This window comes from Colletotrichum acutatum (assembly GCF_030867785.1).
Source record: "Colletotrichum acutatum strain CBS 112980 chromosome Unknown BDZ83scaffold_6, whole genome shotgun sequence".
In the NCBI taxonomy this organism is placed as follows: domain Eukaryota; kingdom Fungi; phylum Ascomycota; class Sordariomycetes; order Glomerellales; family Glomerellaceae; genus Colletotrichum; species Colletotrichum acutatum.
In genome coordinates, this window is record NW_026849000.1 from 287175 (window position 1) to 312819 (window position 25645).

The following is a 25645-nucleotide window of genomic DNA, read 5'->3' on the forward strand; positions in this document are numbered from 1 at the left end:
GCCCAGGTCCAAGTCCGACGAGTGGCATTGGCGGTGGGATGAACGTCTATAGGCCACTTGTCTGGCTTGACTTCACTTTGGGGTGGGAGAGAAATGCCGCGCTCGTGTCATGATGGTGCATATCGCAAAAACGTTATATTTCAAGACAAGACACAGGCGGTGAAAGGGCCTAGACCACAACATGGTGTGAAAGCAGAAGTCTTTTTTTCTCTTTAAAAAATTACTCGTGTGTGTTCGTTTTGTTCCTCTCCCTCTTACCGCTACAACAAGGCAGCCAAACTCATACCAAACATGACGACGGCCACCGCCCACGTGCTCGGTGGTGCCAGAGATCCAGCTGCGTTGCCCAACCCAAACGGCAGCCCTTGCGTCTTGAAGGTCACATTCTGCGGGATGGTAGCATTATAACACTGCCCATTTACGATATCCAGGTTCGTCAAGTCATCCGGCACTCTGAAGAACATGTAGTTGTTCTGAGGAATATCTTTGAAGCCCTCGGTGTTGTACGGGAATTTGTTGCCAGAGTCGGTGGCACTGGTGTTTCGCAAGAAGATGCACTGGACCTGGCCCGGGTAGTCTTTGTACAACGCGGGATACGCCTTCATGACATCGGAGTTGGTAGTATCGGCCACCAGAACAAACTTTCGCTGCGGGAAAGTCTGGAAGATCTTGTCGAGCAGGAATCTTCGGATGGACAGCGTCGCGGATATATCAGAGAAGTTGAGAGGACGAGTGTCGAAGCTGCCGAGGGGATACGTCTTGTAGATGAACTCCATGTAGTTGCGGGTGACCTGCTCGGGGGTCGTAGTTAAGTAGTGGAAGTGGAAGTCGGGGATGGACGCCGACCAGTTGGCGTAAATCTGGGGCATGTTCTCCCACTGCGTAAAGGGGCGCGCAAAGGAGTTGAGCAGGCCCTCTTTGGGCTCATAGATCTTGGTAACGCGGAGAATGTCATCAATGTCAGAGATGATGGTGAAGCCCGTGGGAGGAACGAGATACGCTGTCGCGTTACCCGTCAGCGTGCCGTTGGCGTACATGTTGAGAGTCTGGATTGACGATGTGGCATTGCCTGGCAACATGTGGCCGCCCGTCGAGTCCGTGGTGTTGCGCAGCTTGACAAACGCGTCAAAGTCACCTTCGGCCGTTGTCAAGTAGGGCAAGTTGATCGATTGTGCGCCGCCACGAGCATTGACGGCTCCTCCGCTGGCACCAGGTCTCACGGACACGTCGTTGACGAAGTTCATGGTGACATTTTGGTCATCTTGTTGGACGACGAAAATGGACTCGGTGACATTGCGTGCCTGGGCTTGTTGGTCGGCAGGCAGGTCCTTGATGTCGACATCGATGAGGAAAACGTTGGCCAAGTCATCGACCTTGGACTGGCTAATATTGGGCTGTTTGAAGACGTTGCCGTGGATGCGGACATTCCATCCTTCGTCGGTCCAGTTTCCGTAGGCCCTGCAAACCCAGAATTAGCTTGTTGACACAAATACAGCAACATGTTGTTGGTACTTACGGCAGATTCAAGATCTGGGTAGGCTTTGCATCAAGGTCACCTTCGCTGATACCAAGGGTACTGAGGACCGCGGTGCCAGTGGGGAAGCCCTGGAAGAATGCAGGAATGCCAGAAGCTACCCAGGAGGAGGCATCGCCGAGGATACTGTGGACGTAGCTATCGATATCGTCCGTCAAACTGGGCTCTCTCTTCACACGCGTCGGTGGGTGTGTGATCATGGGATGGGCGGGATCGACTGGTGCAGGTGCAGCCAGAACGGCTGGGAGGAGCGCCAGAGGTAGCAGAGCTGCACGAAACAGGGCCATGGCGGAATGGGATTGTGATTTGCGATATTTTGATGGAGAGAACCGCGTTTGGTAAGGTAGCGAACGATGATGTCAGTCCCGAGCGGTGACAGCAGCTAGAGATGTAACAATGGCAACGATAATCACAGAAATAATAACTCGAGGCACCAGCCCAGAACCAACACAATCGACTACTCCGTACTGAGGTTGTCCGGAAGAAACGGCTGTGGCGCGGAGAAGAGAAAGAAGAATGGGTGGGAGAATGTTGAGATCGGCGGTCGTTGTCTCCCACCTAGTCTCTTTGGGCGAGATGACCGTGCTTACCTCTGCTTCATTAAGGTAGACTGCGGTTACCTTAGCAGGTGGCAGCGCCATTGTTTCTCCTGTCCCAGATTCCCAGTTGCCCTGAGTTGGCTGTGAGATGAAGCCTGTTCTGGTTAGCTTGCACATTGTGACGTCAAGTGGCTGGGAAGAGCATAGTCCGGGATTGACACATTGGTGGGTTTCAGATCTACAATGGGGCAGCGAATCAAGCTTCTTAGGTGGGGCTATAAGCACATGCTCTAGCGAATAGCTTCGCGTACCCTGCGATTACTGCAGCCAAGAGCCACAATCGAAATGGCACTGAACAATTGGGATGCACCTCGGTCTGAGGTCAGATAAAATGCTTCTCTTCGGTGCGCTGCGTCTGTTTCAAGGATTGTCCGTGAAGCCTCTGCTTTGATATTTCAAAAAAAAAAATCTCAAATCAGGTCTGGACGCCGTGCTCTAGGCCAATCTCCTGTTTCCTCTCATCAGTCATCAAACCCCGGAGCACATAGCACCAACCCATGGTCTACCCAGCTGCTTTCCCCTCCACTCATTTCCCATCCCCAATCCTGATCCACGTTAGCACCCGAATCAATTGTCTTTTGGGGGATCTTGGCAAGACTTATCCCCAGTCGTTAGGGGGTTGCCAATCTCGCCATTTCTGGAGAGATGGCAACCAGGACTGCCATCCATGGGCCTGTCCTTTTTCGTCCAACGAGTGCCGAGGCCCAGGTGAGACAGGGAATAGGCCAGCAACATAGGTCTTCCACGATCCCGGACAAGCACAAGACTTTGACTCCAACACGAGATGGGTCCCGACATCGCTTCAGACCTGTTCAGCCAGTCTAGCCCTCCCACCTAGAGCCCTGCGTGTGTCGCCCGAGTTGTCTCCCGCTCACGAGCCACAACCTTCACTTACACAGCCACCCGGGGTTCGGCGAATTGGATCCCAGTCTGCGTACTCTCAAGCACTCGGGAAACTCTCTCTGTTTGAATCGCACGACCTCCTTGGACTAGTTTTTGTTTCCTCTCCGTGCTCAAAACGCAATGGAGGGCATTCCGCGCGGACAAAAGACATCCATAAAAAACCGCGCTCTCATCCGGTGCTTCTCGCGAGAGCAACATCACCGGGCAAGTGTTGGGTCCCGGCGGGATCAACGTGGATTTGGCGTCCTCCGGTGCCATGGGACAGAACCCACGACTGGAGGCTGATGCGCCTGGCCAGATCACATGTGGACATGTCACATCCGTGGCAATTCCCGTGGGTGTGGCTCGGAGAGAAGCCGACTGGCTGCTGAGTCTGATGCTGACAACTTGTTGGCTGCTGAGTGAGTCCTGGGGGTGGTGTACTGGACAAGTGGGTGCCGAGAGCTGAGCGTGGCGATGAGATTCGTCAGACCGAAAAGTTTCTGTTTGTAGGCCTGGAAACTTCGCAGTACTGTCGTACGGCCGGCGAGTGAGTCCAAGGCTGGTTGTAGGTGGATTGAAACTTCGATATTGACCGTTCGTGGCAAACGCAATGCTCCTTCCGCTTGTCCGTAGCAACACCCATAGACAACAGCTTGTTGCCAGCTCGACCCTGCAAGCCAAGTCTACCATCTTCCCCGTGCGACCTGTTCTTGGCCAGAGTTCTGGTTCCAGCGGATAGGTCCTGACGAGTGGCCTCGGACCAGAGGCTCTTACCCATACGACTCATAGCAACCCCCTTTCGCGCACCAAGCGGTGACTGGAATGTGTTCCCTGCCAGTCCATCCACCGCGACCCTCGAGTGCGGTACCGCTTTTCAGCGGCGTAGCATCGAGGAGCCGGGCGGATTTAGAAGACAGATTCGACGACTGCGGGCGCAAGACTTGAACCAAAAGGATACTTAGGGTTAAGTTCCGAAGCTCATTCTCTTAGCTGGACTGAATTGTCTGGTATAGACAACCATAGGCCATGATGATTCCATCCGCGGCAAGCTCAATGTCCTGATTCAGGTTGAGGTGCGACGCATCACGGGGTGTCAGCCCTGGCTGAGAGGTCTACGATAGACATTCCGGGGAAAATGAGAGTCGGAGAACTGAGGGAGAGGTGTCGTGCGAGGGCGAGCCCTTGTCCAGGTACAGTGGATGTTGGGCGAGAGAACTTCCTTTTGCCGACTGCGACGAGGCGCACAAAGCTGTTTTCCAATGCCGTATCTCGAATCGTTCTTTGGTAGAAGCTGCGTATCCGGTGGTGATTCTTGCTGTTGAAGACGCGTCAAGCTGGCCTCTCAGCAGGTATTGAGGAGGAACCAAGCTGTAAAGGTAAGGTGGAAATCCAAGGATACGCTGGGTGCCAGACAAAGGGGAAGGAGCACTGACACGACGCGTAAGGTGTAGTCGCGCACGCGCAGACACGTGACACTTGGAAAAGACAGACAGTGCAAATGAACTACACACTGTATACACTTGACCGGCTCTCAAAGCTGAATTACTAAAGCAAGTGTAAATCCATCATCTTTAGCTCTACATCCGGCAAAGATGGAACCAAACACACCTGAAAAGGACCCTCGCTCCAAATTAGCCGACGAAATTCTCAGCGCCGGTAAGCGGGCTTTTGATCCATCATCCGACGCTGCTTCTCGAACAGCCGCCCAAGAAGTCTTTCAAAAGCTCATCGACGGGTACGTGGGTGCAGTGAGGCCCCATGTCAGGCGAAACCTTCTGACAGAGGGACTAGGAATGGCTCATGGAACTTACTACCTGTCTTGAATGCCTTGATCAAGCCGAAAACTGCGCCAGAATGGCTACGACCAGAGCTGATGAAGATACTGACTCTGGTTCCTCTTCGACCTGATGGCGTGAGAGGAACCATGGAGTTCATCTTCTCAGTGCACCCGAGCAGCACCCTTAAAGCATCCGAGGCAGCCACTCCTCAAAAAAGAGGCGCCAATATCACCCAGGAAGCCATGGCCGTTGTCACTCGTATTCTCACCTCCCCACCAGCAACTGTATCACCTGAAGATTGGTTCTCAAGGGTTGCGCCGCAGTTGATCGTGCTGCTGGATGGAAATGAAGGCGCAGAGCTTAGTGTAGCAGCGGCACAGGTTATCATGTTCGGGGTACTGGGTAGGAAACAGTTTGGCGCACCTGGTAATAGCCTTGCTTTCATGCTGAAGCTAGAAGCCATGCTGACGCTGCTCCAGGAACACCTGGTTGGAATGTCTTTGTTGAGCCTCTATTGCACAACTTGGATCCATCTCGCAAGAGCAACAATGTTGCGCCGCACATCAAAACTGAAGAAACCGAGATTGTTGATTTGAGCGAAAAGGCCGTCCTGGTTACTGCCGACGACCTCTTCGTCACATTACGCCGCATGTCGTCGATGATAAACTCCACACCGTACCCAGCACAGACCAAAAGAATCCTTGACCCGGTTCTCGCACAGCTGTGGGCTATATCGTGCCAGAGCAAGGGCAACAAAAGGATCGAGGACCGATATTCGAAGCCATCAAGATCATTGCTTCACACATTTCTGAAACTGAGTGTTTCTGTGTCAAAGTTACACGAGGTCGTCGAAAACCTGCTATATCAAGGAGAGTACACGAAAATGCCACAGTGGCGATATCAATCGACTTCTGACGGCGACCTTCAATTATGTGCCATTCCGCTGGGCCAGGGATCACATGTCCCAGAACTAGACTGGATTGAGATTCAGACACGCTCCGAGGCTCTCATACGACTCTTGACGGCGAGTTGCACACCCGAAGAAACATCGACCTTCTTTCTGGAACTCCTTGGCCGATGGTTTCAATCAACGGTCACAACCCAGAAGCCAGAAATTCTCACAAAAGCGGAAGACAGCCAGGCTCAGGATGATATCAAGCAACTTCTCGAGATTACAATCTTGCAGAAGATGCTGGAAAAAATCCCAGACAAGCTGATCAGCCGCGTAACGCAAGTTACTGAGTTGGTGGCTCAGATTCTGGATCCCAGCGGCCTCCAGGACCAGTCTGACGATATCATCGCTGTTGCTTTAAGCTTGTTCAACTTAGTCGTCACAGCTCCAAGCTTTAAAAAGTCGAGCTTGAAGGCTAAGGTTCTGCAAGCTCTTGAAACATCCCTTGCTGAACTCGGCGCAGCGGGACGCCCTGAGGTTTCTCCTACGGCGAAGAACCTGACGCTTTTGCTAAGATACCGTGAGGCTATCGATCCCACAGAAGAGGGTGCATTTGTGCCTACCGATAAGCAGGTTGAGGACAGGCGAACGTACAAGCTTGCACTGGAGTACATTACGCAAGCAGATAATCCTCCCCCAATCCGCTCCGAGGGAATCAACCTTATTTCGGGCCTAGTGGCCTCTGATAGTTCTGTCTTGGACGTGCAAGCCACCCTCGTTCTCCTTTCGTCTCTGCTTCAAGACAGCGAAGACTTTATCAATCTCCGGGTTGTGAAGCTCCTGACCCATTTGGCGAACAAACACCCCAAAGCAACCACGCAGGAGATCCTTGAACATTACCTGGACTCGAAGGAAACCTCGTCAACGGATGTCCGCTTACGCTTCGGAGAGGCCTTGGTTCAAGTGATTGAGCGCCTCGGCGAGACTTTTGCCGGTGACGTTGCGAGGCGCGTGTCTGAAACATTGCTGTCGATTGCTGGAAGAAGAGGTCATCGACCAAAGACGGAGGCCAAGCAGTCCCGAGAGAAACGTCTGCAGGACATGAAGAAAAAGCAGGCGGAGGATGCGTGGGGAGGAGATGTCCCAGATCTCAGTGATGATCTGACGGAAGAAGAGCTGGCCAAGAACGAGATACTGACCCAGATTGTTGAGGGATGGGAGAGCAAGAGAGGTAGCGAAGACGTCCGCATGCGAGCATCTGCTCTTTCCATCTTCTCCGTCGGCCTAGAAACCAATATTGCGGGCATTGGGCCTGACCTCGTGTCCATCGCAGTGGACCTCTGCATCAATGTGCTGGCACTAGAGCGGGAAATCGAAAAGGGCATCATCCGGCGTGCAGCCATCTTGGTTGTTCTGGGATTCGTCAAGGCTCTTGATTCTGCCAAGCAATCTGGTCGGAGACTCGGTTTCGGATTGACCGACCAGAGCCGGGAGGATATTACGAGAACTCTGAAATACGTTGCAGTTACGGACAACGATGGTCTAGTCCAGCAGCACGCTCGAGATGTGATTGAGAGTTTGGAGAATTGGCAACTGTCTTCCATGGTTGCTTCGGGGTACAATACCGGGGACCCGAGCATTGGGCGACTGGCAGGCTTGACCATTGATCAAGACCGATCACTCCCATCTGTCAATACGAAGCGTCCTAGGATAGAAGAGATTGAGTAAACTAGTCAGCGAATCTATCACTTGCCTCCTAATTGGGCACAAAAGGAAATCAAATTCTGGAAATCCTGCTGGCTGGTCTGGCCTTCCTCTAGCTCGGCACCTTGTTGAAGGTTTTGACGAAGCTGTTGGAGCGATCCGGGCCAGACCGGCCATAATAGTGGGACCGGGCACCCGACTCACGGAGCTCACATAGGAGCATAATATGCATGTGAAAGCCTCACGTGATAACGCGTTATCCGATCATCGCACCGCGCCACAACAATAGGCACTTTAGGATGTCGAGGGGGACTTGTTCAAGTACACAGCAGTACGTTTCATAATTCGCCCCCGAGCTAGGCGCGTGCCGCGACCCTCCCCACGTCGCGATCTTCTCGCCACACCGCGACAATGGCCCCGGCCCGAATCATCGCGGACTCGGATGATTCCGACGATGATTTTGAATCACCAAACAGTCCCTCGAAACCTACTACGACTTCCGTTATACCGAGCCAAGGCCGCTCCTCCGACCCCGCGAGCGTCGCGACTAATTCTACCGACCCCAAGTTCTTCCAGGCCATCTATACCGAGCAACAACGTGCGTCAGTAGTCAACGATACTTTGCGAAAGCCGGACGAACCTTCTGTATCCGACGGTGCAGCGCCCAGCTCTATACCAGCTATGCCAGCACAGGACAAGCCGCACTTGGAGAGGAACGACACCGGTTCCTCCTCGCTCACCTCCGCCAGCGATCTTATTGCGGGTTTGGACAGCCCCGAGGAAAGGGAACCAGAGGTGGTGGACCTTACGGAAGTCACAGCGTCGCCCAAGATGACTGTTGCCCATGCGACTCCCGACGATATGTGGGATGTTCCCAGCAGCCCCGTCGGGGGTGGTCGAGCGCCTCACGCCAGTCTCGCAAAGAGCAGAACCTCAACCAGGGGGACGAAAAGAAAGCGAGTGAACAATGTGGAATTCACGTCTCCAGTGGCTATCGAAATGCCTTCGCAGGGCTCTACGCAGCCGTTCGACACTACTCCGGCCGCCGCGAGGATGGAGAACGGGAAGAGGGCGAGACTCAGGAACCCGGATTCGTCTCTACCGGCCGAGGAAGACGACGTCGACATGGTGGTGGTCCCACAGGCAGCCGCGGTACCGTCGTTTGGCGACCTGGTCTCTGGCCAAAAGCCTGTTTCAATGTACATCGAGTCCCAGACACTGAGTGCAAGTCAAAAGTTGGAATATGAATACCATTCAGTTGGCCCGTCTCCGGAAGATCCAGCACCTACACCTACTCAGCCATTTTCGACCCTGCAAGCTGCGGCTAGGTCAAGCGGGGCCACGACTATCGCATACTCCACGCCGAGCCAGACGAGAGTGATTGGCTTGCCTTCAGCACCTGCCGAAGACCATGTCACACTAGACACAGTTCACGAGCAGACTCAGGAAGGTTTCGGGGTGTCAGTCGATCCAGAGGCAACAATAGAGATACAATCTTCCCCGGATATCATATCTGCAGCATCGGTCCGTCGGAAAAGAAGGAACTTGAGGGACGAACCACCACAAGCGACAGAGTCTCGCCGGGAAGACGAAGGCTGGGATTCCGACGACATTGGTTTTCATCGAGAATCGTACAAGCCTCGTCTCAGTCGACGTAGAGGTAGTGACGCTAGCCGACAGGACGAGGCTGAGATGCCAGGGAAGACTGAGATTCCCGTGGCCGATATGGGCCCAGCCGCGCAATTAACCCTCGAGGAGCCTGTCTCCCTGCAAGAGCCCGTTCCAACGAGCACAGCAAAACCAAAAAAGAGAGGACGGCCGAGAAAATCAGATATCGCTGTAGTGGAGAGCCCGGCTCCCACCGAGACCTCAACTACGCCACGGACTACCGACGCAAGCGAAGCCGTGAAGGATGCTGCCGCAGGAACAGAGGCCGCAACGGCAGCCACACCGACGACCACCAAGAAGAAGCGCGGGCGGCCAAAGAAGGTAGACAACAACGCATCAGAAAGCGTGCAGCAAGCGACTGGAAAGCCACATGCACCTGAAGTGGAGTATGCGGGTGATGCCCCATCGGGCAAGGCGGCAAAGCATTCCAAGGGCCGCGGCGAGCACGTCGATACACAGCAGCAAGGTTGCACAGCAGATGCGGGCAGCGGCCCCCGAGAAAAGGGCGGCAGCGATCGGGTGCTGCAGCCAGTGACGCCTAATGCGGCGCTCAGCAAGTCTAGTTCCGACGGACTGGGACCGCAAAAGAGCGCGGCAGCAGAGGGGAAAGTAGCGGCAACGAAAGAGGCTCCTGCGCAGGCGGATGGCGACAAGCCTGGGACGGCGGGGAAAGCCGAGGGAAAGCAGAGGTTTTTGACGCCTGCGTCTTCGTCGGCGACGAAGCCTATTTATCGTGTGGGATTGAGCAAGAGGTCGAGGATTGCGCCGTTGCTCAAGTCGCTCAAAAAGTGAACTTACGGGTTATCGGAGCTCTGCAGGGGAATTGGAGGGATGGCATCATGGTCGTGATTGTTTTACTCATTTTCTCACGAGATACCCAATGACATGGGCAACAGGCGTTAGAGGGTAAGCGATAAAAGGAATATTCGGGTGGTATCCGGATGACAAGCAGTACCCCTCATGCTTTATGGTTCGGGGGTATTCGTCTAGGTCAATTAGGCCGATTGGCTATTTTATCGATATCGGGTGATGCGGCACGCCTCCATAGACCACATTCGCAGGCGAGTACTTTACAGTGAGACACGATGTCTTGGGGTATCACATTGCGAAACAATGATAATGCCTTTGGGCGGTTCCAAAGGCCTCACCAGAGGCTTTCGCAAATTCAAACTGGCAATACATGTGGCTGGGAATCCAGCTGAGTCATACTGAAGGAATGGGAAGCAAATGGCACCATCAGCCGCCATGCAGCAGCGCGATGTCTCTATCGACTTTTGCCATGCCACGAGCCCCATTGGGAAAGAGGGGTGATGGAGGGGTACATGGTAGGTAGCCACTTTGGGTTTATGGTGTGGAGAAGCACGAGTATCAGTAGGCCATCCTTTGGTATGCGCTATTACATGTCTGAGGTGGTTTGTGGCGTAGACATGCCACATTTCGAAGGCGAATGCTATCATGGCTCTTCAAGTATGAGATGAGCTGAGAGCGGATGGTGGTGATAGACAGGGTTGGAGTTGGATGTTGGATGTTCAGGGGCACGCACGGTCAGCGGTCGGTCCCCTGTCGATGAAAAGATGAAGGCGCCATCTGGAAGGAAACGCCAGGGCAGTCATTGACCAATGAGACTGCGCGGTTTGAGCATTCCACAACCCACCAATCCCGGCCCCTTGGCGTCCCGTCATCGTTGAATTATGTCAGTTTGCTCTGTACGGAGTCCCGCAGTACACAGTCCAAGATGTGAGTGAGGTGGATATGGGCAACCCCGCGCCTCTTTGGCTCTCTTCATTTCTGGTGCGGGGCAAATTTTCACTTTTGAGAGGAGGGGCGGACGCTGTCACACAGTCACAGTGAACTCGGAGGAGGAACGGGACTGCCCACAACACCGGGCCACCTTTGAGGGGTGACCGACTCGTCGAGACCGACTTTCGGCCGCTTGTCGTAGTTGCTACCGCAGTGCCGCTGGTGTGTGACTCGCCCTCTCTCTCTTTTTTTTTTTTTTTTTTTTTTTCTCTCTTGCCCTTTTCGTCCGATTGCTTCCAAGATCTCAACGCCATCCTCTTTTCTCTCTCTTCCTCTAACCAAAGAGATCGTGCATTATCGGCGGCCCAGAGACGAGCTTCTCTTGCCGTCTTCTTCCATCTCTTCCCCTCTTTTCCGTGCTGCAATTGGGCTTCTCCCCGCCCCCCATCTTTCATTCTGCCCATTCCACCTCAACTCCCCCTCCTTCACCGCATGCCGCATATCGCAGACGCAGACGCAGACGCAACTATCACCATGGCCACCAACGGTACCAAGGGCGAGGCCGCCGCCAACACCACCCACACTACCTCCCAGCGGTATCTCAGCACCCGCGGAGAGGACAGCGGTGTATGATATCCCCCTTTCTCCTCCTCCGTCGCCTGTGCATGCCTTCCCTCCCCCCCAAAAAGCCAGCTTCGCATCGGCGCGCGCGCACCGTTGGATATCATGCTCGAGGCCACGCAGTTGCTGACCGCAGATAACTACAGTTCTCCTTCGAGGAGGTCGTCCTCAAGGGCCTCGCCAGCGACGGCGGCCTGTTCATCCCTGAGCACATTCCCCAGGTCGATGACTGGCAATCCTGGAAGGACCTGGCCTTCCCCGACCTCGCCCACAAGATCCTGTCCCTGTACATCTCTCCCTCCGAGATCCCCTCCGCCGATCTCAAGGGCATCATCGACCGAAGCTATTCCACCTTTAGAGCCCCCGAGACCACCCCCCTCTGCCACCTCAACGACAACCTCTACCTCCTCGAGCTGTTCCACGGCCCCACCTTTGCCTTCAAGGACGTTGCTCTGCAATTCCTCGGCAACCTGTTTGAGTACTTCTTGGTGCGCAAGAACGAGGGCAAGACTGGAAAGGGTATGCTATGCGCCCCTTCGTCTCGGAACCTTTGCGGGCCGCCACGGTCTCAAAAGATACCATGCAATGGCAATTGGCACATGTGGGGACTAGCTAACACGTTGCGCAGACAGACATCATCTGACTGTTGTCGGTGCCACGAGCGGTGACACCGGTTCTGCTGCCATCTACGGTCTGCGAGGCAAGAAGGATGTCTCCGTCTTCATCCTCCACCCCAAGGGTCGCGTGAGCCCCATCCAGGAGGCCCAGATGACTACCGTCCTGGACGAGAACGTTCACAACCTGGCTGTTACTGGTACATTTGACGACTGCCAAGTAAGTCCCTCTCGCGCGAGCGTCCATACCACTTCTGCCGAACAGCAATTCCTGACCCCGGGCTACCTAGGACATTGTCAAGGCTCTCTTCGCCGACCCCGACATCAACTCGACCCACAACCTCGGTGCCGTCAACTCCATCAACTGGGCGCGTATCCTGGCCCAGATCGTCTACTACTTCCACTCCTACTTCTCCCTCGTCAAGTCTTCCGAGACCTTCAACCTCGGCGACAAGGTCCGCTTCGTCGTGCCCACGGGTAACTTTGGCGACATCCTCGCCGGCTACTTTGCCTACCGCATGGGTCTGCCCGTCGACAAGCTCGTCATCGCGACCAACGAGAACGACATCCTGCACAGATTCTGGACGACTGGCAGGTACGAGAAGCAGCCCGCGCCCCCCGCGGAAGCCGCTGGCGGCCTGGCCCAAGACGGCGTCAAGGCGCACGAGGACGGCGTCAAGGAGACCCTCAGCCCCGCCATGGACATTCTCGTCTCAAGTAACTTTGAGCGCCTGCTGTGGTTCCTGGCCTACGAGTTCGCCTCTAGCGCCGGCATGGACGACGAGTGGAACAAGAGGCAGGCCGGCCAGGAGGTGTCCTCGTGGCTCAAGGACCTCAAGACAAAGGGCGGCTTCGGCCCCGTCTACCAGGACGTGCTCAACTCGGCCCGCCGCGACTTTGAGAGCGAGCGCGTCAGCGACCCCCAGACCGTCGAGACCATCAAGAGCTACTACAACAAGATTGGCTACGTCCTCGACCCCCACTCCGCCATTGGCGTGTCCGCCTCAGAGCGTTCCGTCAGCCGCGCCGGCGCAGAGGTGCCGCACATTTCGCTCTCCACGGCCCACCCGGCCAAGTTTGCGGGCGCCGTCGACCTGGCTCTCAAGGAGGAGGAGGGCTTCGACTTCAAGGCCAAGGTGTTGCCGTCAGAATTCGTCGGCTTGGAGGACAAGGAGAAGAGGGTGACGGAGATTGTCAACGATTGGCAAAAGGTGCGGGAGGTTGTCAGGGCGCAGGTCGACGAGGAGCTCAAGGCTGCCGAGAGCTGAAGGGAGGGTTTTGGAATACCATGAGAGTGTGGGAGCATATAAAAAACAGCATTAGAAGCATGCAAAGGTTTCTGGCCTGGCTTCCCTGCAGGACTTCTTCCTCTTTGCATAAGATGAAAAGTCTTGTTGAGAAGGGAAGCCAGAGCACCAAACAAGAGAAGGCGCTTTTTTTCTTTCCGGAATGGCTCAACTGTGGTTCTGCGATTAGGGGCCTTCTCGGTACGGCATTGGTGTCTTAGTTTCCTTCGTCATGCCCATAGAGGAAGTTTAGAGACGGGCATGCGTGCGATGATGTCGGATGCCAAAAGGGATGAGAGGAAGAGAGATAGAGAGAGGGGGAGATAGGGCGCACCTACTAGGCATTACATGGGCGTTTGTCTTGGCCTGAAAGCCATTGCCATCCCACCCCTGAATGTTCTGAACAAATACAAAAGCAAACCAAAGTACTTCTGCTCCTCTACTACTCTTTTGTAGAGTGGCGTGGATCCGTTGAATGACGGTGTATTTGATATTTGCTCTGTGATGGGTGACCCTTTTGCTGGATATCATACCGCGTGCTGGGGAAATGAGATGGAGGCTAAGAGGGAGGTACAGTACCTAAGGTAATGTAGGTTTCCCGATTCTGCTGCTATCGTCCAAACCGTAAAGACAACGGCACATGTCAAACCATATTTGCGAGGCTTGTGTACTTGTCTGTAGCTACACCGACTGATTGACGACTGCCTCCCCCGCCTTCGCCTCATCGCAGCGTGAGTTTGTGAGATGTCAAATGCACGTTCGGAAGCTTGAGTTTTTAGCTAGTAGCCAAACGGATTTGCGGAACGGGCGTGGCGTTTCGTTGAGGCGCCGGAGGCCCTCCAGCGAGACATCGCTGGAGGGGGGGGGGGGACGTAGGTCCCCGGAGTCAGGCGGTTGATTTGAGAGCTTCGTACTTGGGGGGAGGAGGGTAGTTGGAGGGTATGTAATGGAGAGATGATCTGTGGATGACGCTGGTTTCCTTTTTTTGTCTTTGTGGTTGTGTTGAGACGTGGGTTTTGGGATAAGGCGGTGACGGAGATGATGATGACGACGGGATGGTGACGGTGGGAAGGTGATGAGGTCTGTTATGTGTGCGTAAGGTATATGTTAGATCCCATTTGATGGGAATAGGGGACGAAAAGTCTATAAGAAGCCGGGTCCCGTCGTCTCGGTAGGTATGTCCTCTTTTGATAGATCATCCAGACATCATACACTTCGTCTTCACACGCAACTCAAACATTTCATCAACTCAATCAACCTTCGATTTCGACGTCACGACATCAGTCATCATGCCTATCCAGATGACCGAAGATGATGTTTCTCGCATCCAGGCCAGCCAGGTTCGTCACCCCCCCCCTCCTCCTCCCGTGGTCTCTACCTCACTCTTTGAGATTATCAGGGTGTTGAGCCGGCTGGGCTATGTTCCGTGAAGAGAAATATTTTACAGGCAAACACTGACAAGAACAATCATCTTTCAGGACAAGGGCGGGAAGGACATGTCCTCGGGCGGTTTCGCCGCCAGAGCCCAGGGCGCGGGCGACAGAAACGCCAATGCCGGGGTCGGTGGCCAGGGACAGGGCGGTGCTGGCGCTGGTCAGGGAGGACAGCAGACTGGAAAGAAGTAGGACGGCTTCGTGGATGGCCTTGGCCAGGAAAGGGGTTTTCCGGGACTGCTATGGATTTCTCGCGAAGGAACCTTATTTCTTCTCTATTCTCCACGCTCGTTTGGACAATGGAACTTACATGTACGGATTATCTATCTACCTAACTCTTGAACAAGATTGAGTTAGGGAATTTGGGGGTTGGGGATGCTGTGACGTGATGTGATGTGAAATGTTGGAGAAAGGTTTCCATGTGCGGGCCTTGTGAGAGAAGACCGTTTTTTTCTTCTTCTTCAAATAACGTGAATACATGCATATTGTGGCTTCATGTATTCCCAAAAAGACAAAAAGTTCGAGGGTTGACGGGATGGGAGCTTTTGGTTGTGGAGATTGATGGCATGTTTGGAATACAGAGGTAGTGTCTGCGTCGTGTGATGGGGATACTGGCAGTCTCTGGGATCTGCTCACAGACGTTCTCCCAATTCTCGCTCCATCGACGCAGTGAAGCAAACACCTTGCAGTGCTTGAAAAGTTGGTTATCGCTTTTTCCGTGGCAGAGGAACATCCGTGTCTTTTCTGCTTCCTGTTTTATGAGAAAGGAAGAGGCCACCAGCGGCCTAACCGGAATAATTTACTTCTCTGCTCAAGACACCTCCACGCAAAAGGAGTCAAATCCTTTTTTGGGTTCGCTAGAATGTCATGCCTTGAGTGGTCGAGAAAGGTAAGGAAGGATTTGATAGCATCGTCAAGCCTGATTTCCTTGCCGGAAATGCCTTGGAAGCGAGCAGTGACCACATGTTTGCTCCACCTCATGGAGCCAATTGGGTATCATTACAATTATGAGCGAGGCTAAGAGAGATAATATCAGCCGTTCATAGCCCCCAAATATGAGAATTTGTCATGGCATATTCGCCACCACCAACAAGGCTGCAGAATAGCGAGTTCTCAGCACCAGGCAACAAGACTCAGTACAGAGAGGCGCCGGCGCAGAGAAGCAAGGGGACGAAGAATGTAGTGACAAAAATAGAACGGATTTATTTGGCTGCCTCACTCGGTAAACAGTAGCGGATGACTTGGGGACATGTCCAAGGCTACAGGAATAGCATCCTTTCCAGGTCTTCCAAGACAAGGCATGACTAGAAGGCGGGCAAGTCACACAAGTAGCCGGCCAGCCAAAGTTCAAAGTATACAATCCTTATCCTAATCCGAAGGTGCCTGACCAAACTTGCGACTTCTACTATGGCAGCCTCGTGGAGGCGGTGTACTCGGCCGCGTAAGACAAAAGGGCCATTATCAAAGAATGTTGTTTCGTCGTGGTGGTGGTGGTGGTGGTGGTGGTGGTCCTGAAGAATCGATACGTACCGGGATGTGAAGAGGCAGCCCAAGCGCAGCCGCGGTGAACAGCAAGGGTTGTACAGTGTTGTGACTGGATTATGGTGGGAGGAAGGCGGTTCTAGGCACTGTATTCTTCCGATGACGGCGCTTGCTTACCGCAATGCGCCTGCTCCACGTGCCAAAACGTACCTACGCAGTACGTATCTAAGGTAAGGTACCCCAACTGCCACGGTCACACCTCCAATTCGATATCTTCAAGGACCAACATCTAAACCACAAAGAATCAACCGCGCCGTTGTACTCTCCTCATTCTGTGCCCTTTTTCCGTTTCATGCAACCTACAAGCAGCCTAGACCAAACCTGACCTCTGACTGAACAGCTCATCCCGCGAGGCCCGCAAGCAAACCCCCCGGGATGAACCGCCGCCAGGTTCAAAGCTCAGCCCCCCGGAGCTGGCCCCGAATGACCCCTCCACCCCCCTTCTGGCGCGTGAGACATGCCACTCATGCGCTCACCACAAACGACCACCCAAGTCTTACCGCGCACAACTTGTGAGGCCGTCTACATGACCTCGCCTTCGGACTCACACCTAGTTCAGCCAAACGGGCACCCGACAACCTAAATCCTCTTCAAACTGTATAGGGTGCCTCAACTTTGTACACACACCCGGGTCCCCTGCCCACCATCTGCCTTGCAGGGTACCTTGCCTTAGTATGAACAACCAAGAGAAAGAAGGGAACAAAGTTGTCCATCTATACGTAGCCAAGACATAAATGTAGTCGATCTGTATTGTTTACTATCCGTCAAAGGGTCCAGTTCGTACCAGTTTCCTCACCCGTCCCGCAGCCTCCAACGGCAGCGCGCATCAGCCACCGAGTCGGCGCCCATCCCTTCTCCCGCCCACGCGCTTGAGCCTCGTGCCCTGTTGCCTCGTCCTCCGATGACTCGCAGCCGTTCCTGCGCCTACTTCTGTCTAGTAAATGTGCGAAAGACGGCGAGATTCTAGTCTAGTGACGAACGTACCCAAAGCTCTGGGATCCCAAGTTCCTCCCTACCTTATGCCAGGGCACACCACACAGTAAACACCCTCTCAAGAAAGAAGAGGCATCCTATCAAACAAGGTAGAATGGGTTAGGAACCTAGAGCAAAGTAAAGACGAAGCCCTACCCGCTCCCGCTCCGCCATGCAGCCCCCCCATCTTACCGGTCCTCGTTGGTATTGCGAGACGGGGTAGTCTCCTGCGCTGATCACCTGCGTATTGCTCCGGGGCTCTCGTGGTCTGCTGTCTTTATCCCGCAGATCTCCATATCAAGGTCTCGATCTGCCCCTTGTTGAACTCCTGTCGGTTTCCGGCCTTCTCTCGTCTTCGTCCAATATCCTGAACCCGAAACTCTGAATACTGTTCTTGCGAAACCTCTCAGTTCAACTTTAACTTAGACAGCCTCACAACAAACCTTTTTCGACTTATACGGACAATCACCACCACCTCCTCCAGTATCTCCCTCTCGCCAAACATCTCGAGAAACACACCACAAACCACCTAGTCCACGACCACAACCCCTTCAGACCGCATGGCCACCCGCCGGTGGTACCTCGAAACCTCCCCAGACGGCAAATACCAATTCGTCTCCCTCAAACGCTCCCGCTCTCACCATCATCACCGCCATCATCACCACCATGAAGAACCGGCTCCGGCTCCGGCCCCCTGTCCAACTCCGACGCCAGCACCACCTCCTCCAGCCCACCACTGCTGCCGCGACGACTGCGCACACATCACCGCGCCCGAACACAACGACCTCCTAGACCGCGAGCGCAAGCTCCGCGAAGCAAACGACGCCCTCGCCCGCGAAAACTACACCCTGAAATGCGACCTCCAAGCCTCAGACGTTGAAGGCCGCCGCCTCTCGGCCCTGCTCATCTCCGCGCAGGCGGAGAACCAGCTCCTGCGCGAGGATAACGCCAGTCTGCGGCGGACGATTGAGAGTTCGGGCGGGAACGCGGGCAAGTATTTGCGGGAGGTGGAGAGGTTGAAGAATAAGCTGCAAAAGGTCGAGAGGGAACTGGCGGCGCGATTGAGGCATGGTCCGCATCATCACCACCACTTCGGACACGGGCTCGGGCACGGGGTGGCGGAGAGGATTGAGGAGTTGCGGAGGATTGTGCGTGCGTGGGAGGGCAAGTATGACGGCGTGGAGGAGCAGAATCGGCGGTTGAGGAGGGAGTTGCATGAGCAGCGGTGTGTTGTTGCGGGCCAGGATGAGAGGATTAGAGAGTATGAGAGGATTTTGAGGAGGCATGGGTTTAGCAGGTACGAATGAGACGGGTGTTGGATGGATGCGACGGATATACGTTCTTCTTTTTCTTTTCCTCTTTCTCAACGAGATATGGACTTTGGGCGTGATTGAGGATAAGTGTCCTCAGCGGCTGCTTGAGATAGTCTCTTTCTTTGGTAGGAAGGAACGCGTTTGGCTGGATGATATTTCATGAGGGAGCCTTAGTGAGTTTCTTCCTCCCTCTCTCTTGCTCACGGAGTCATCATGCCTTGGGTATGAGAACTGACATTCGCATCGGCATAGGCTCTCATCAGAAATTGCAGGGCATCATCTTCATTGGCTTCGATCTGGGATAGACTTTTGCTGACGATGCTTCATTGGATACTCCGTCATGCAAGGCACTGCGTGACGATCATTGGGTACGCCTTTTTGGAGCATCGCAGTCCCGACCTTCGCTCACGACACATTTCATTTGTCGACAATGGACTCCTTTGGCATTCTCACACGACTTTGAGCTTTGAAACGTTTTATCAAGGGGTATTATTTGGGGCGGATGATGGACCGATGGAGAGGTGTATTATCATCTCACTCAATGATTCATTTCATATCGGTAGTTATTACTCGTACTAGCCGTATTACCTCAACCATTCCTCCAAGCCTTTTGTCGAGTTTAAAAATTGAAGAATGCCAATACCTTGCTTTAAAAGCCCCTCCTCCTCGTGTTTGCACCTGAACGCGCCAAATTCCTGGCCAAGGTGTAACACACGTGATGACACTGAAGTTACTCAACATGAGCATGCTTTTTCTTAAAGAAACCACCCATGTATCATTATTTAAACCGTCTTTCAACTAGATCGAAACTATCGAGATTCTCATTGAACCTGGTCACTACATCCACCGGCGCATGGAAGCAAAAGATTCGCCTCAACAGCTCGACAGGTGGAGTGACAGGAATACACAATTTACCATCTTACCAGAAGATTTAACAACAAACCAAGACCACTCTGACAAACAATCTGATTATGCGGTGGTGGCTGTCAGCGGAGGGTAAGACGAACGTCGGCACCGGGTCACCAAGTCAGCTGTCTCCGAACCGAGACATTGGTTGGGCCAGACCTCATGACGCCATCCCGTTCTTCTCGTCCCCTTCTCCAACACTTTTCTACCTCCAAATTTGGTACACGCACTTTTCCCACCACAGCTCGGTATGCCTAGGTACACAGCTTGACAGCCAACAGTCCGGGATACCATTCTGGGGGATACGAGCAGTTCTGTCAACGTGCAAGGGTTTTTCCATTCATGTACTCCGTAGCTGTGCCGATTTCGTTTTACCCCCATGGCCACGTCAAATCAGACGTAATGGTGTGCAGCATAAGGCTGCAGCATCGTCTTGGCACCGGGCGGGAGAGACTGGCGTTACACAAGCTGTGGCAGCGCGCGAGTGCGCGATTGCGCAAAAGGTGTTGCGCGCAAGGACTGAAGCAGGTATGCGCGTCTGCAACGGGCCACGGCCGCAGGATCGGAATCCATGTTGTTGGCCTCACCTGGACCACATCTTTCTTTCAAGTGACTATTCTCCCGGCTCAATGATCCCGTTTACAAGGGGGAGAGAGAGAGATTAGCAAGACAGCTAACTATCTTATCTAGGTAGAGTGCCAAAAAGCAAAAAGCTCAGCCCCCCTCACGGAGGGCCTACGAAAATCCCCTGGAGACTCTTACCAGCCTCAGGTGTAGCGATGCAGGGGATTTTTTCACGAGACTCGAACTCGCGACCTATGCGAGCGGGCCAATTCACTCACGACTTTCCCCGCTACGTCATAGGCCTTGGGGATGATATTAAACAAATTTAACTGCTGTAGAGGTAGGAAGGTAGGTATTCGGGGCGTATTGGGGTTGCGTATTCCAATCATTCGCATGTCTGAGGCCGGGGCGATCGTGAGTACCTTGTGCCCTCTCACTTTGTCGCCAGAATGCTGACACCGAGGTGAGCGAGCGGACTCAGTCATCATCCTTGGGGCTTCAGCCGCAGCCGCAGGTGTAAATCGGAACCATGGAATCCACCAAATGACCTGCTCACGCTCGTCTCTCGCTTCAGCAAGCGCGCAAAGAACCAGAAGAGGGAAGTTATCCGCGAGGCACAGAAAACGACAGGGATGAGAGAAGTTGAGTGAGATAAGCACCCAAAACGTGCTTCTGCGGCTGAGGAAACCAAAGTCTTCCACACGTTCCTCTGATTTTGTATCGTCTTTGTTCCTGGGAGGTATTGAAAAGCAGACGTTCAGCTGGGCTCCCTCCCGCTTACCTCCCATGTCAACGACGGACAACCGCGGGGGATGCTATTGCTAGACACGATCTCTCATTCGATGACATTCGACACAGGTAGTATCACCGCATCCGAGAACTGAGGTGGTAGGTACCGGCCTTGAAGCTGACGGATACTATCGACATCCGAAGACGGACCTGCAAGCGTGACGAAGGCAAACAGGCAGCCATCTTCACCACCGTTCAGTCGCTGGCAGATGGGAAACGTTCAAGTGGGTACGCCGAGTACGTACCGTCAAGGGTTAGGTTCCCCGGGCAGGGGCCCAGGCAGTACCCCGCTCTTCTCCCGTCGACAAATCAACTTACACCTTTCCTTTCTTCCGTCTTCCCTGCCCCTCCACTTCCATAGAATTCCAAAACGCATTGGAAATCCGAATATCTACAAAGTATTCGGATAGCGTTGTCGTTACTTGGCAATTCTCAATGTTACCCGTGATGCTTTACCTTACCCTTCTCGTTTTAACGGATGATTTATAATCTCTACTTCGATGATAGTAGGCAGTAAACACTTCAGTATGATGGGCTTCGACAAGGTGCCTTGGCGTATAGGTATGATAAAGGATGATCCTGTTCTTGTATCACTTCGACTCTCTCGCGTTGTTCATGGCTTTTATTGGGGTATCGATGCATCAAGTTCCATGGTCCAAAATTTGTTCATTGTCATACGAAGTGGGCAAATCACGCAAGACTGGGTTTGCCTCCAACCTCCAAGAACACAATGAAGCGGGTGTCGCGCATGTCAACATGTTGATGTTGATAACCATGTCAGGTGGGAAAGTGCATGTTTGGGTAGAACGGCAAGAATATCGCAGAGATTCCAGCCTGTCGAGGCGAAGTCATAAAAGTACCACGCATACATCCTTTCAGGCGAGATTCGTAACCCAGCTATCAGCGATCCATACTCCAACCGAGTTGTCGAATCGTACTTTTCAGAGATGATTTGAAATTTTCCTGCTGCAGAACAAACCAACGCATCGCATGCATGCCCGATATCCTCCCGAAAGCCGAGTCAAACGCGGGGTGGGGGGAGTGGATTCAACAGCATTCGACCCGAGTAGTGAGAATGTCTTGTTGGCACTTGGAAGGACTCACAAGAGGATCTACATGCCTTGGCAAAACACGCAATGCCTTCTTTTCTCTTTTGTTCAAAGAGCACAAACGCGCCCTGGACATCCCGCGTCTGAACGTGAACGAGGTACGAGGCACAAGCAGGTGACTATCTAGCATGAACGGAAGGAAGGAATCCTACGCTAGAGGCACGTAGTCGGCGAACTCGGGGAACTCTTTAGCCAAGGCCGGCGACCCGTTGTCTAGGCCCGCTGCCGTGGGGGTGTTGGCCGGATGCTCTACTGGACCGGGAAGCTTTTCCTGTGACTTTTGCGCGCGCTTACAAAGCTCTCGTTTCAGTGATGTAGTTGGCGTCCAGCATGACCGTACGGGTTGTACGGGCTTCTTCCCGATCCAGATCCAGCCCTGTTTTGTAAAGACCAAAAAAAAAGGCCGAGAGTTGCCTAGCCGCCAAGGAAGATGATATCGCCATCTAGGAACATCTCGAGATGGTAGATAAGGGGTACCTGCCTATCCCGTCGAAGCTAGTAGATTCAGTTCATGGGAAAGTGTAAAAAGTACGCCACATGCCCCTTGATATATGCATTCTTCATCCTTCGAGTCTTTGACTGATACTTGCTTTTGAGGGGTGTGGGGTTGTGTCGTGATCTGGCCTACCTCCCTTGGGCTTAGCAATATCGTGTCTCCCAGCCCTATAACTGGAGACTGAGACTAAGGTTGGTGATTTCTGCCTACGGATACGGACAGGCCTAGGCATGAGATGCGTCCGGCTTCTTCCACCTTCTGCCAAGACAGGATGGCGGCCGGGTTCTAGACGGCTGGCGCCTGGAGTCTAAGGTAAGGTAAGGTAGTGCAGTGTACGTACCGGTGGCAGTCCTGGCTACCTAAGGTAAGGTAGGTATGGAGTACGATACGTACTTGTTGTAGACAGAGTAAGGTACCCAATGTACATGTCCCTGAAGGACTGAGGATGTCAGCAATTAACACTCTTTCTGGAGGGGCAGCAAGAACAATTAAGCTTCATTGGTTGTCGTCCGATGCTGGGCTGTCAAGATTGTGTTTGGCAGGGGACTGCCTGCCCTGCCTGCCCTGTGGGCTACCTTCCGTTGGTTAGCCCGTGGGGCGGTGTTCCGTTAGTCTGTGCTTTGCGCAGTAGTTACTTCGACTTCCACAAACCGCAGCAGCTTTCCCTACTGGACCTCACTTCATCATCCCGTTCGTCACTCAACACCATCTCCATCATCTGCCTGCGGCCTACAGCCTGATCACCACCTCATGGCAAGGAGGTACGGCTCGCGACGTTCCTATCCATCAGCGAACGGATCATCGTATCGAAATTGATCGATCCATGATCAGCTCGTCCATTGGTGCCCTCGAATGATCAAGATCGATCATCGTAAGAAAAATGTGCGAAGAGAAAACACGCGATTGTTGGCCATTTCCCGCATTGAGCGCATGAAAGAACTACATTGGCCTCAGTCACCAAACAATTATCACCATGGTCACGAATGAATCGCGTCCTGTCGCGGGGTGACTCACGACGCGAGTTTCGACTCCTGCGTTCTGACTTCTCCCCGCCCCTCCCCCCATGACCTTCCCTCCGTCTGCGAGGTGGGGTGGGGTCTTTCGCGATGGCCTCACAGCAGTACTCCGTACACACGACGATCACTTTTCTCCCACGACCATGGCGAAGCTATTGGCCGCGAGCTTAGGAATGCAAAAAGGCGATACGCACATCATCATCCTGGAGATCGGACGAGGGACTAAAGAAACAGGTTCGGGGGCGCAGGCATACATCGACGCAGACGCAAACGTAGACGCAGAAAGGGCCCGCAGGAAAGGACCGCACAGCGCCAAGAGGAAACCCGTTGACCGTTGGCCCGTTGACGTCCTTGGGCTTTGTTGTGCGCAACGGCGATATTCTCTGGCGGCGGAGGGGCTCCGTCTGCGGCAGGCCCCTCACTTGAGGCCTCAGGAGTGAGGACTCTGGACTGCGTGCTGCGCGCTGCGAGCTGCGTCCTGACCTCAACTCACCTTACGTTGCTGCGACTGGATTCCGCTAGCGACGCACGCAAACGAGAGCTTCGCCTTCTGCCCTTGGCCCCCCTGGACTCTGGTGCTGCAAAAGCAAAATGCGGGAGGCCGGACGCTGTATGGACAACGCAGCGGCAGCGCAGCCTGCCTCGGGGAAGGGAGAGACTGAGTGAGACCGTGAGACGTGGGTTGGGCGAACCAATCTCCCGGGTACGCAGGCGTGGCAGGCCGCATTTGCGAACCATTCCGGAGGCACATTGGCACACACAAAACGGACAGGCAGACTGGAAAATAAGGCGTCCCACAAGAAAATCCAGCAAAACGAGGCAACGGGGGAAAAGTGCATTTCTGCCTTGTTGGCTTGCTGGCCCTGCTGGCACCTGCACCGCCCATCTGCCAAAGGTACGCCAATGAGAGCAACGGCTGCCACCGAGAAATTTGGTCAACTGAACTTGAGCAATGCCCCCCCTTTTTTTTTTTCGGTCTGTCAGACTCTGTCTGGCTTGGACTGAGGTGGGCTGTGGACTGTGGTTGGCTCAAGGGGACCATCTTGGGAACAGCCAGCAGAAATGGGAGTTGATTCCTGGTCAACCTCTTTTTCCACTTTGCTTTCTGGCTTAACATACGGTAGTCCACCGGACGGACTCACTCACACTCTCTGACTCTCACCACTGGATTGTCACTGCCACTGTCACTGTCACTGTCGAGTCTCTTCCCGAGTCCCGCTCCCCTCTTTCTCCCGTCCCCGTTCCCATCCACACACTCTTCTTGACCAAATACCCCTGTCCGTGTTCCCCCCTTTCGTCCCCTTGTACGGCACCACAGCCCAGTCCCAGTCCCTCCCGTCATGACATCCCTGCTCGAAGGGTGAACCCGCGATTCCGCCGTCCGTCCTGCCTAGCGAACTGCTGTGGGTACGGAGTAGGAGAAGCAGGATGGAAGGCTTGAGGTGTGCGAGTGAGCCTGTAAGGTGAGGGGATTTGGGGACCCGCGATGACTCTACTCACCTCACCTCGGACAGACAGACGCACTCACTCACGCACTGCGCAAGTGCAGCAGTCGCAAAAGTCTGCATGGAGCCAAGAGGCAACCAAGCTGGGCTAAGCAGCTCCAGCCCTACATGGCCACTACCGAAGGAATACTTTTGGAATGTTGCTAATCTCCTTGTGCCTCGGAGCATCCACGAGTTCCCTCCTCCGTACCCTACGCAGTACATGCCTTACCTACCCTACCCAACTAGCGATGTACCCGTTCCCGTACCCTATGCCTATGGCATGGACATGTCAATGTATCCGTACGGCATGTATTGCAGGTAAGGTAGGTATTTCAGTGTGGCTACGTACCCGGTTGCGGTTGTGGTTGTGGGTTGCAGGGGTTAGGTATTCGTACGTTCTCCCTTTGCATCGCAACTTTGCTGTCTGCCTCTCTTAGCTCCGGAGGCAGCAATGCAATCCACTGCCAGTCACCCACACCAAATCCCATCTGTCATTCTCCCTCCGCCTCCGGCTGCGACTTTTCCTCTCCGTCAAGCCTGCAATACCTGCTTTTACAAATCTGGATAAATAAAATGTCAAAAGACGCCGCTTCTGCCTTTTTCTCCCCCTCCCTATTCATCCCTCAGTTACCTTAGTACCTGCTCATTTCAGGGTGCGGCTATTATTTTCTCTATCCCAGACCAAAATAACACCCGG

The 25645-nt window shown here is 53.8% G+C and overlaps 8 protein-coding genes across 8 annotated transcripts; 6 read left to right on the forward strand and 2 right to left on the reverse strand.

The window, feature by feature from the left end:
- Window positions 1–260: 260 nt before the first annotated feature.
- On the reverse strand, window positions 261–1734 carry BDZ83DRAFT_747309 (uncharacterized protein; the record flags this gene model as incomplete). Its single annotated transcript, XM_060513414.1, has 2 exons — window positions 261–1458; window positions 1517–1734. The coding sequence occupies 2 exons, from the start codon at window positions 1732–1734 to the stop codon at window positions 261–263; spliced, it is 1416 nt and encodes a 471-aa protein (XP_060370581.1).
- Window positions 1735–2947: 1213 nt separating this feature from the next.
- On the reverse strand, window positions 2948–3919 carry BDZ83DRAFT_373854 (uncharacterized protein). The gene has a single exon (XM_060502662.1). The coding sequence runs from the start codon at window positions 3706–3708 to the stop codon at window positions 3025–3027; it is 684 nt and encodes a 227-aa protein (XP_060370582.1). The 5' UTR covers window positions 3709–3919; the 3' UTR covers window positions 2948–3024.
- A 679-nt stretch (window positions 3920–4598) lies between these two features.
- BDZ83DRAFT_601429 (uncharacterized protein) lies at window positions 4599–7477 on the forward strand. Its single transcript, XM_060507103.1, has 3 exons — window positions 4599–4753; window positions 4810–5222; window positions 5276–7477. The coding sequence occupies exons 1-3, from the start codon at window positions 4611–4613 to the stop codon at window positions 7414–7416; spliced, it is 2697 nt and encodes an 898-aa protein (XP_060370583.1). The 5' UTR covers window positions 4599–4610; the 3' UTR covers window positions 7417–7477.
- A 326-nt stretch (window positions 7478–7803) lies between these two features.
- BDZ83DRAFT_646875 (uncharacterized protein) lies at window positions 7804–9852 on the forward strand (the record flags this gene model as incomplete). Its single annotated transcript, XM_060510022.1, has 1 exon — window positions 7804–9852. One exon carries the CDS (start codon window positions 7804–7806, stop codon window positions 9850–9852), a length of 2049 nt encoding a protein of 682 aa, XP_060370584.1.
- A 1482-nt stretch (window positions 9853–11334) lies between these two features.
- Window positions 11335–13303, forward strand: BDZ83DRAFT_566303 (threonine synthase; the record flags this gene model as incomplete). Its single annotated transcript, XM_060503842.1, has 4 exons — window positions 11335–11427; window positions 11568–11940; window positions 12050–12255; window positions 12326–13303. The coding sequence occupies 4 exons, from the start codon at window positions 11335–11337 to the stop codon at window positions 13301–13303; spliced, it is 1650 nt and encodes a 549-aa protein (XP_060370585.1).
- A 1307-nt stretch (window positions 13304–14610) lies between these two features.
- On the forward strand, window positions 14611–14946 carry BDZ83DRAFT_747313 (uncharacterized protein; the record flags this gene model as incomplete). Its single annotated transcript, XM_060513415.1, has 2 exons — window positions 14611–14661; window positions 14800–14946. The coding sequence occupies 2 exons, from the start codon at window positions 14611–14613 to the stop codon at window positions 14944–14946; spliced, it is 198 nt and encodes a 65-aa protein (XP_060370586.1).
- A 2882-nt stretch (window positions 14947–17828) lies between these two features.
- Window positions 17829–18575, forward strand: BDZ83DRAFT_747314 (uncharacterized protein; the record flags this gene model as incomplete). The annotated part of the gene is made up of 1 exon (XM_060513416.1): window positions 17829–18575. The coding sequence occupies one exon, from the start codon at window positions 17829–17831 to the stop codon at window positions 18573–18575; it is 747 nt and encodes a 248-aa protein (XP_060370587.1).
- An 833-nt stretch (window positions 18576–19408) lies between these two features.
- Window positions 19409–20294, forward strand: BDZ83DRAFT_374007 (uncharacterized protein). Its single transcript, XM_060502663.1, has one exon. The coding sequence runs from the start codon at window positions 19553–19555 to the stop codon at window positions 20150–20152; it is 600 nt and encodes a 199-aa protein (XP_060370588.1). The 5' UTR covers window positions 19409–19552; the 3' UTR covers window positions 20153–20294.
- Window positions 20295–25645: the final 5351 nt, after the last annotated feature.

What these genes read in the sequence shown, in the direction of transcription:
- BDZ83DRAFT_373854 (XM_060502662.1), bottom strand. Translation starts at nt 3,708, where the DNA reads ATGGTAGACTTGGCTTGCAGGGTCGAGCTGGCAACAAGCTGTTGTCTA.
- BDZ83DRAFT_601429 (XM_060507103.1), top strand. Translation starts at nt 4,611, where the DNA reads ATGGAACCAAACACACCTGAAAAGGACCCTCGCTCCAAATTAGCCGAC. An exon ending in TTTCAAAAGCTCATCGACGG is followed by an intron (nt 4,754 to 4,809) that starts GTACGTGGGTGC and finishes CAGAGGGACTAG; the next exon opens with GAATGGCTCATGGAACTTAC. An exon ending in GAAACAGTTTGGCGCACCTG is followed by an intron (nt 5,223 to 5,275) that starts GTAATAGCCTTG and finishes ACGCTGCTCCAG; the next exon opens with GAACACCTGGTTGGAATGTC.
- BDZ83DRAFT_374007 (XM_060502663.1), top strand. Translation starts at nt 19,553, where the DNA reads ATGCGGTGGTGGCTGTCAGCGGAGGGTAAGACGAACGTCGGCACCGGG.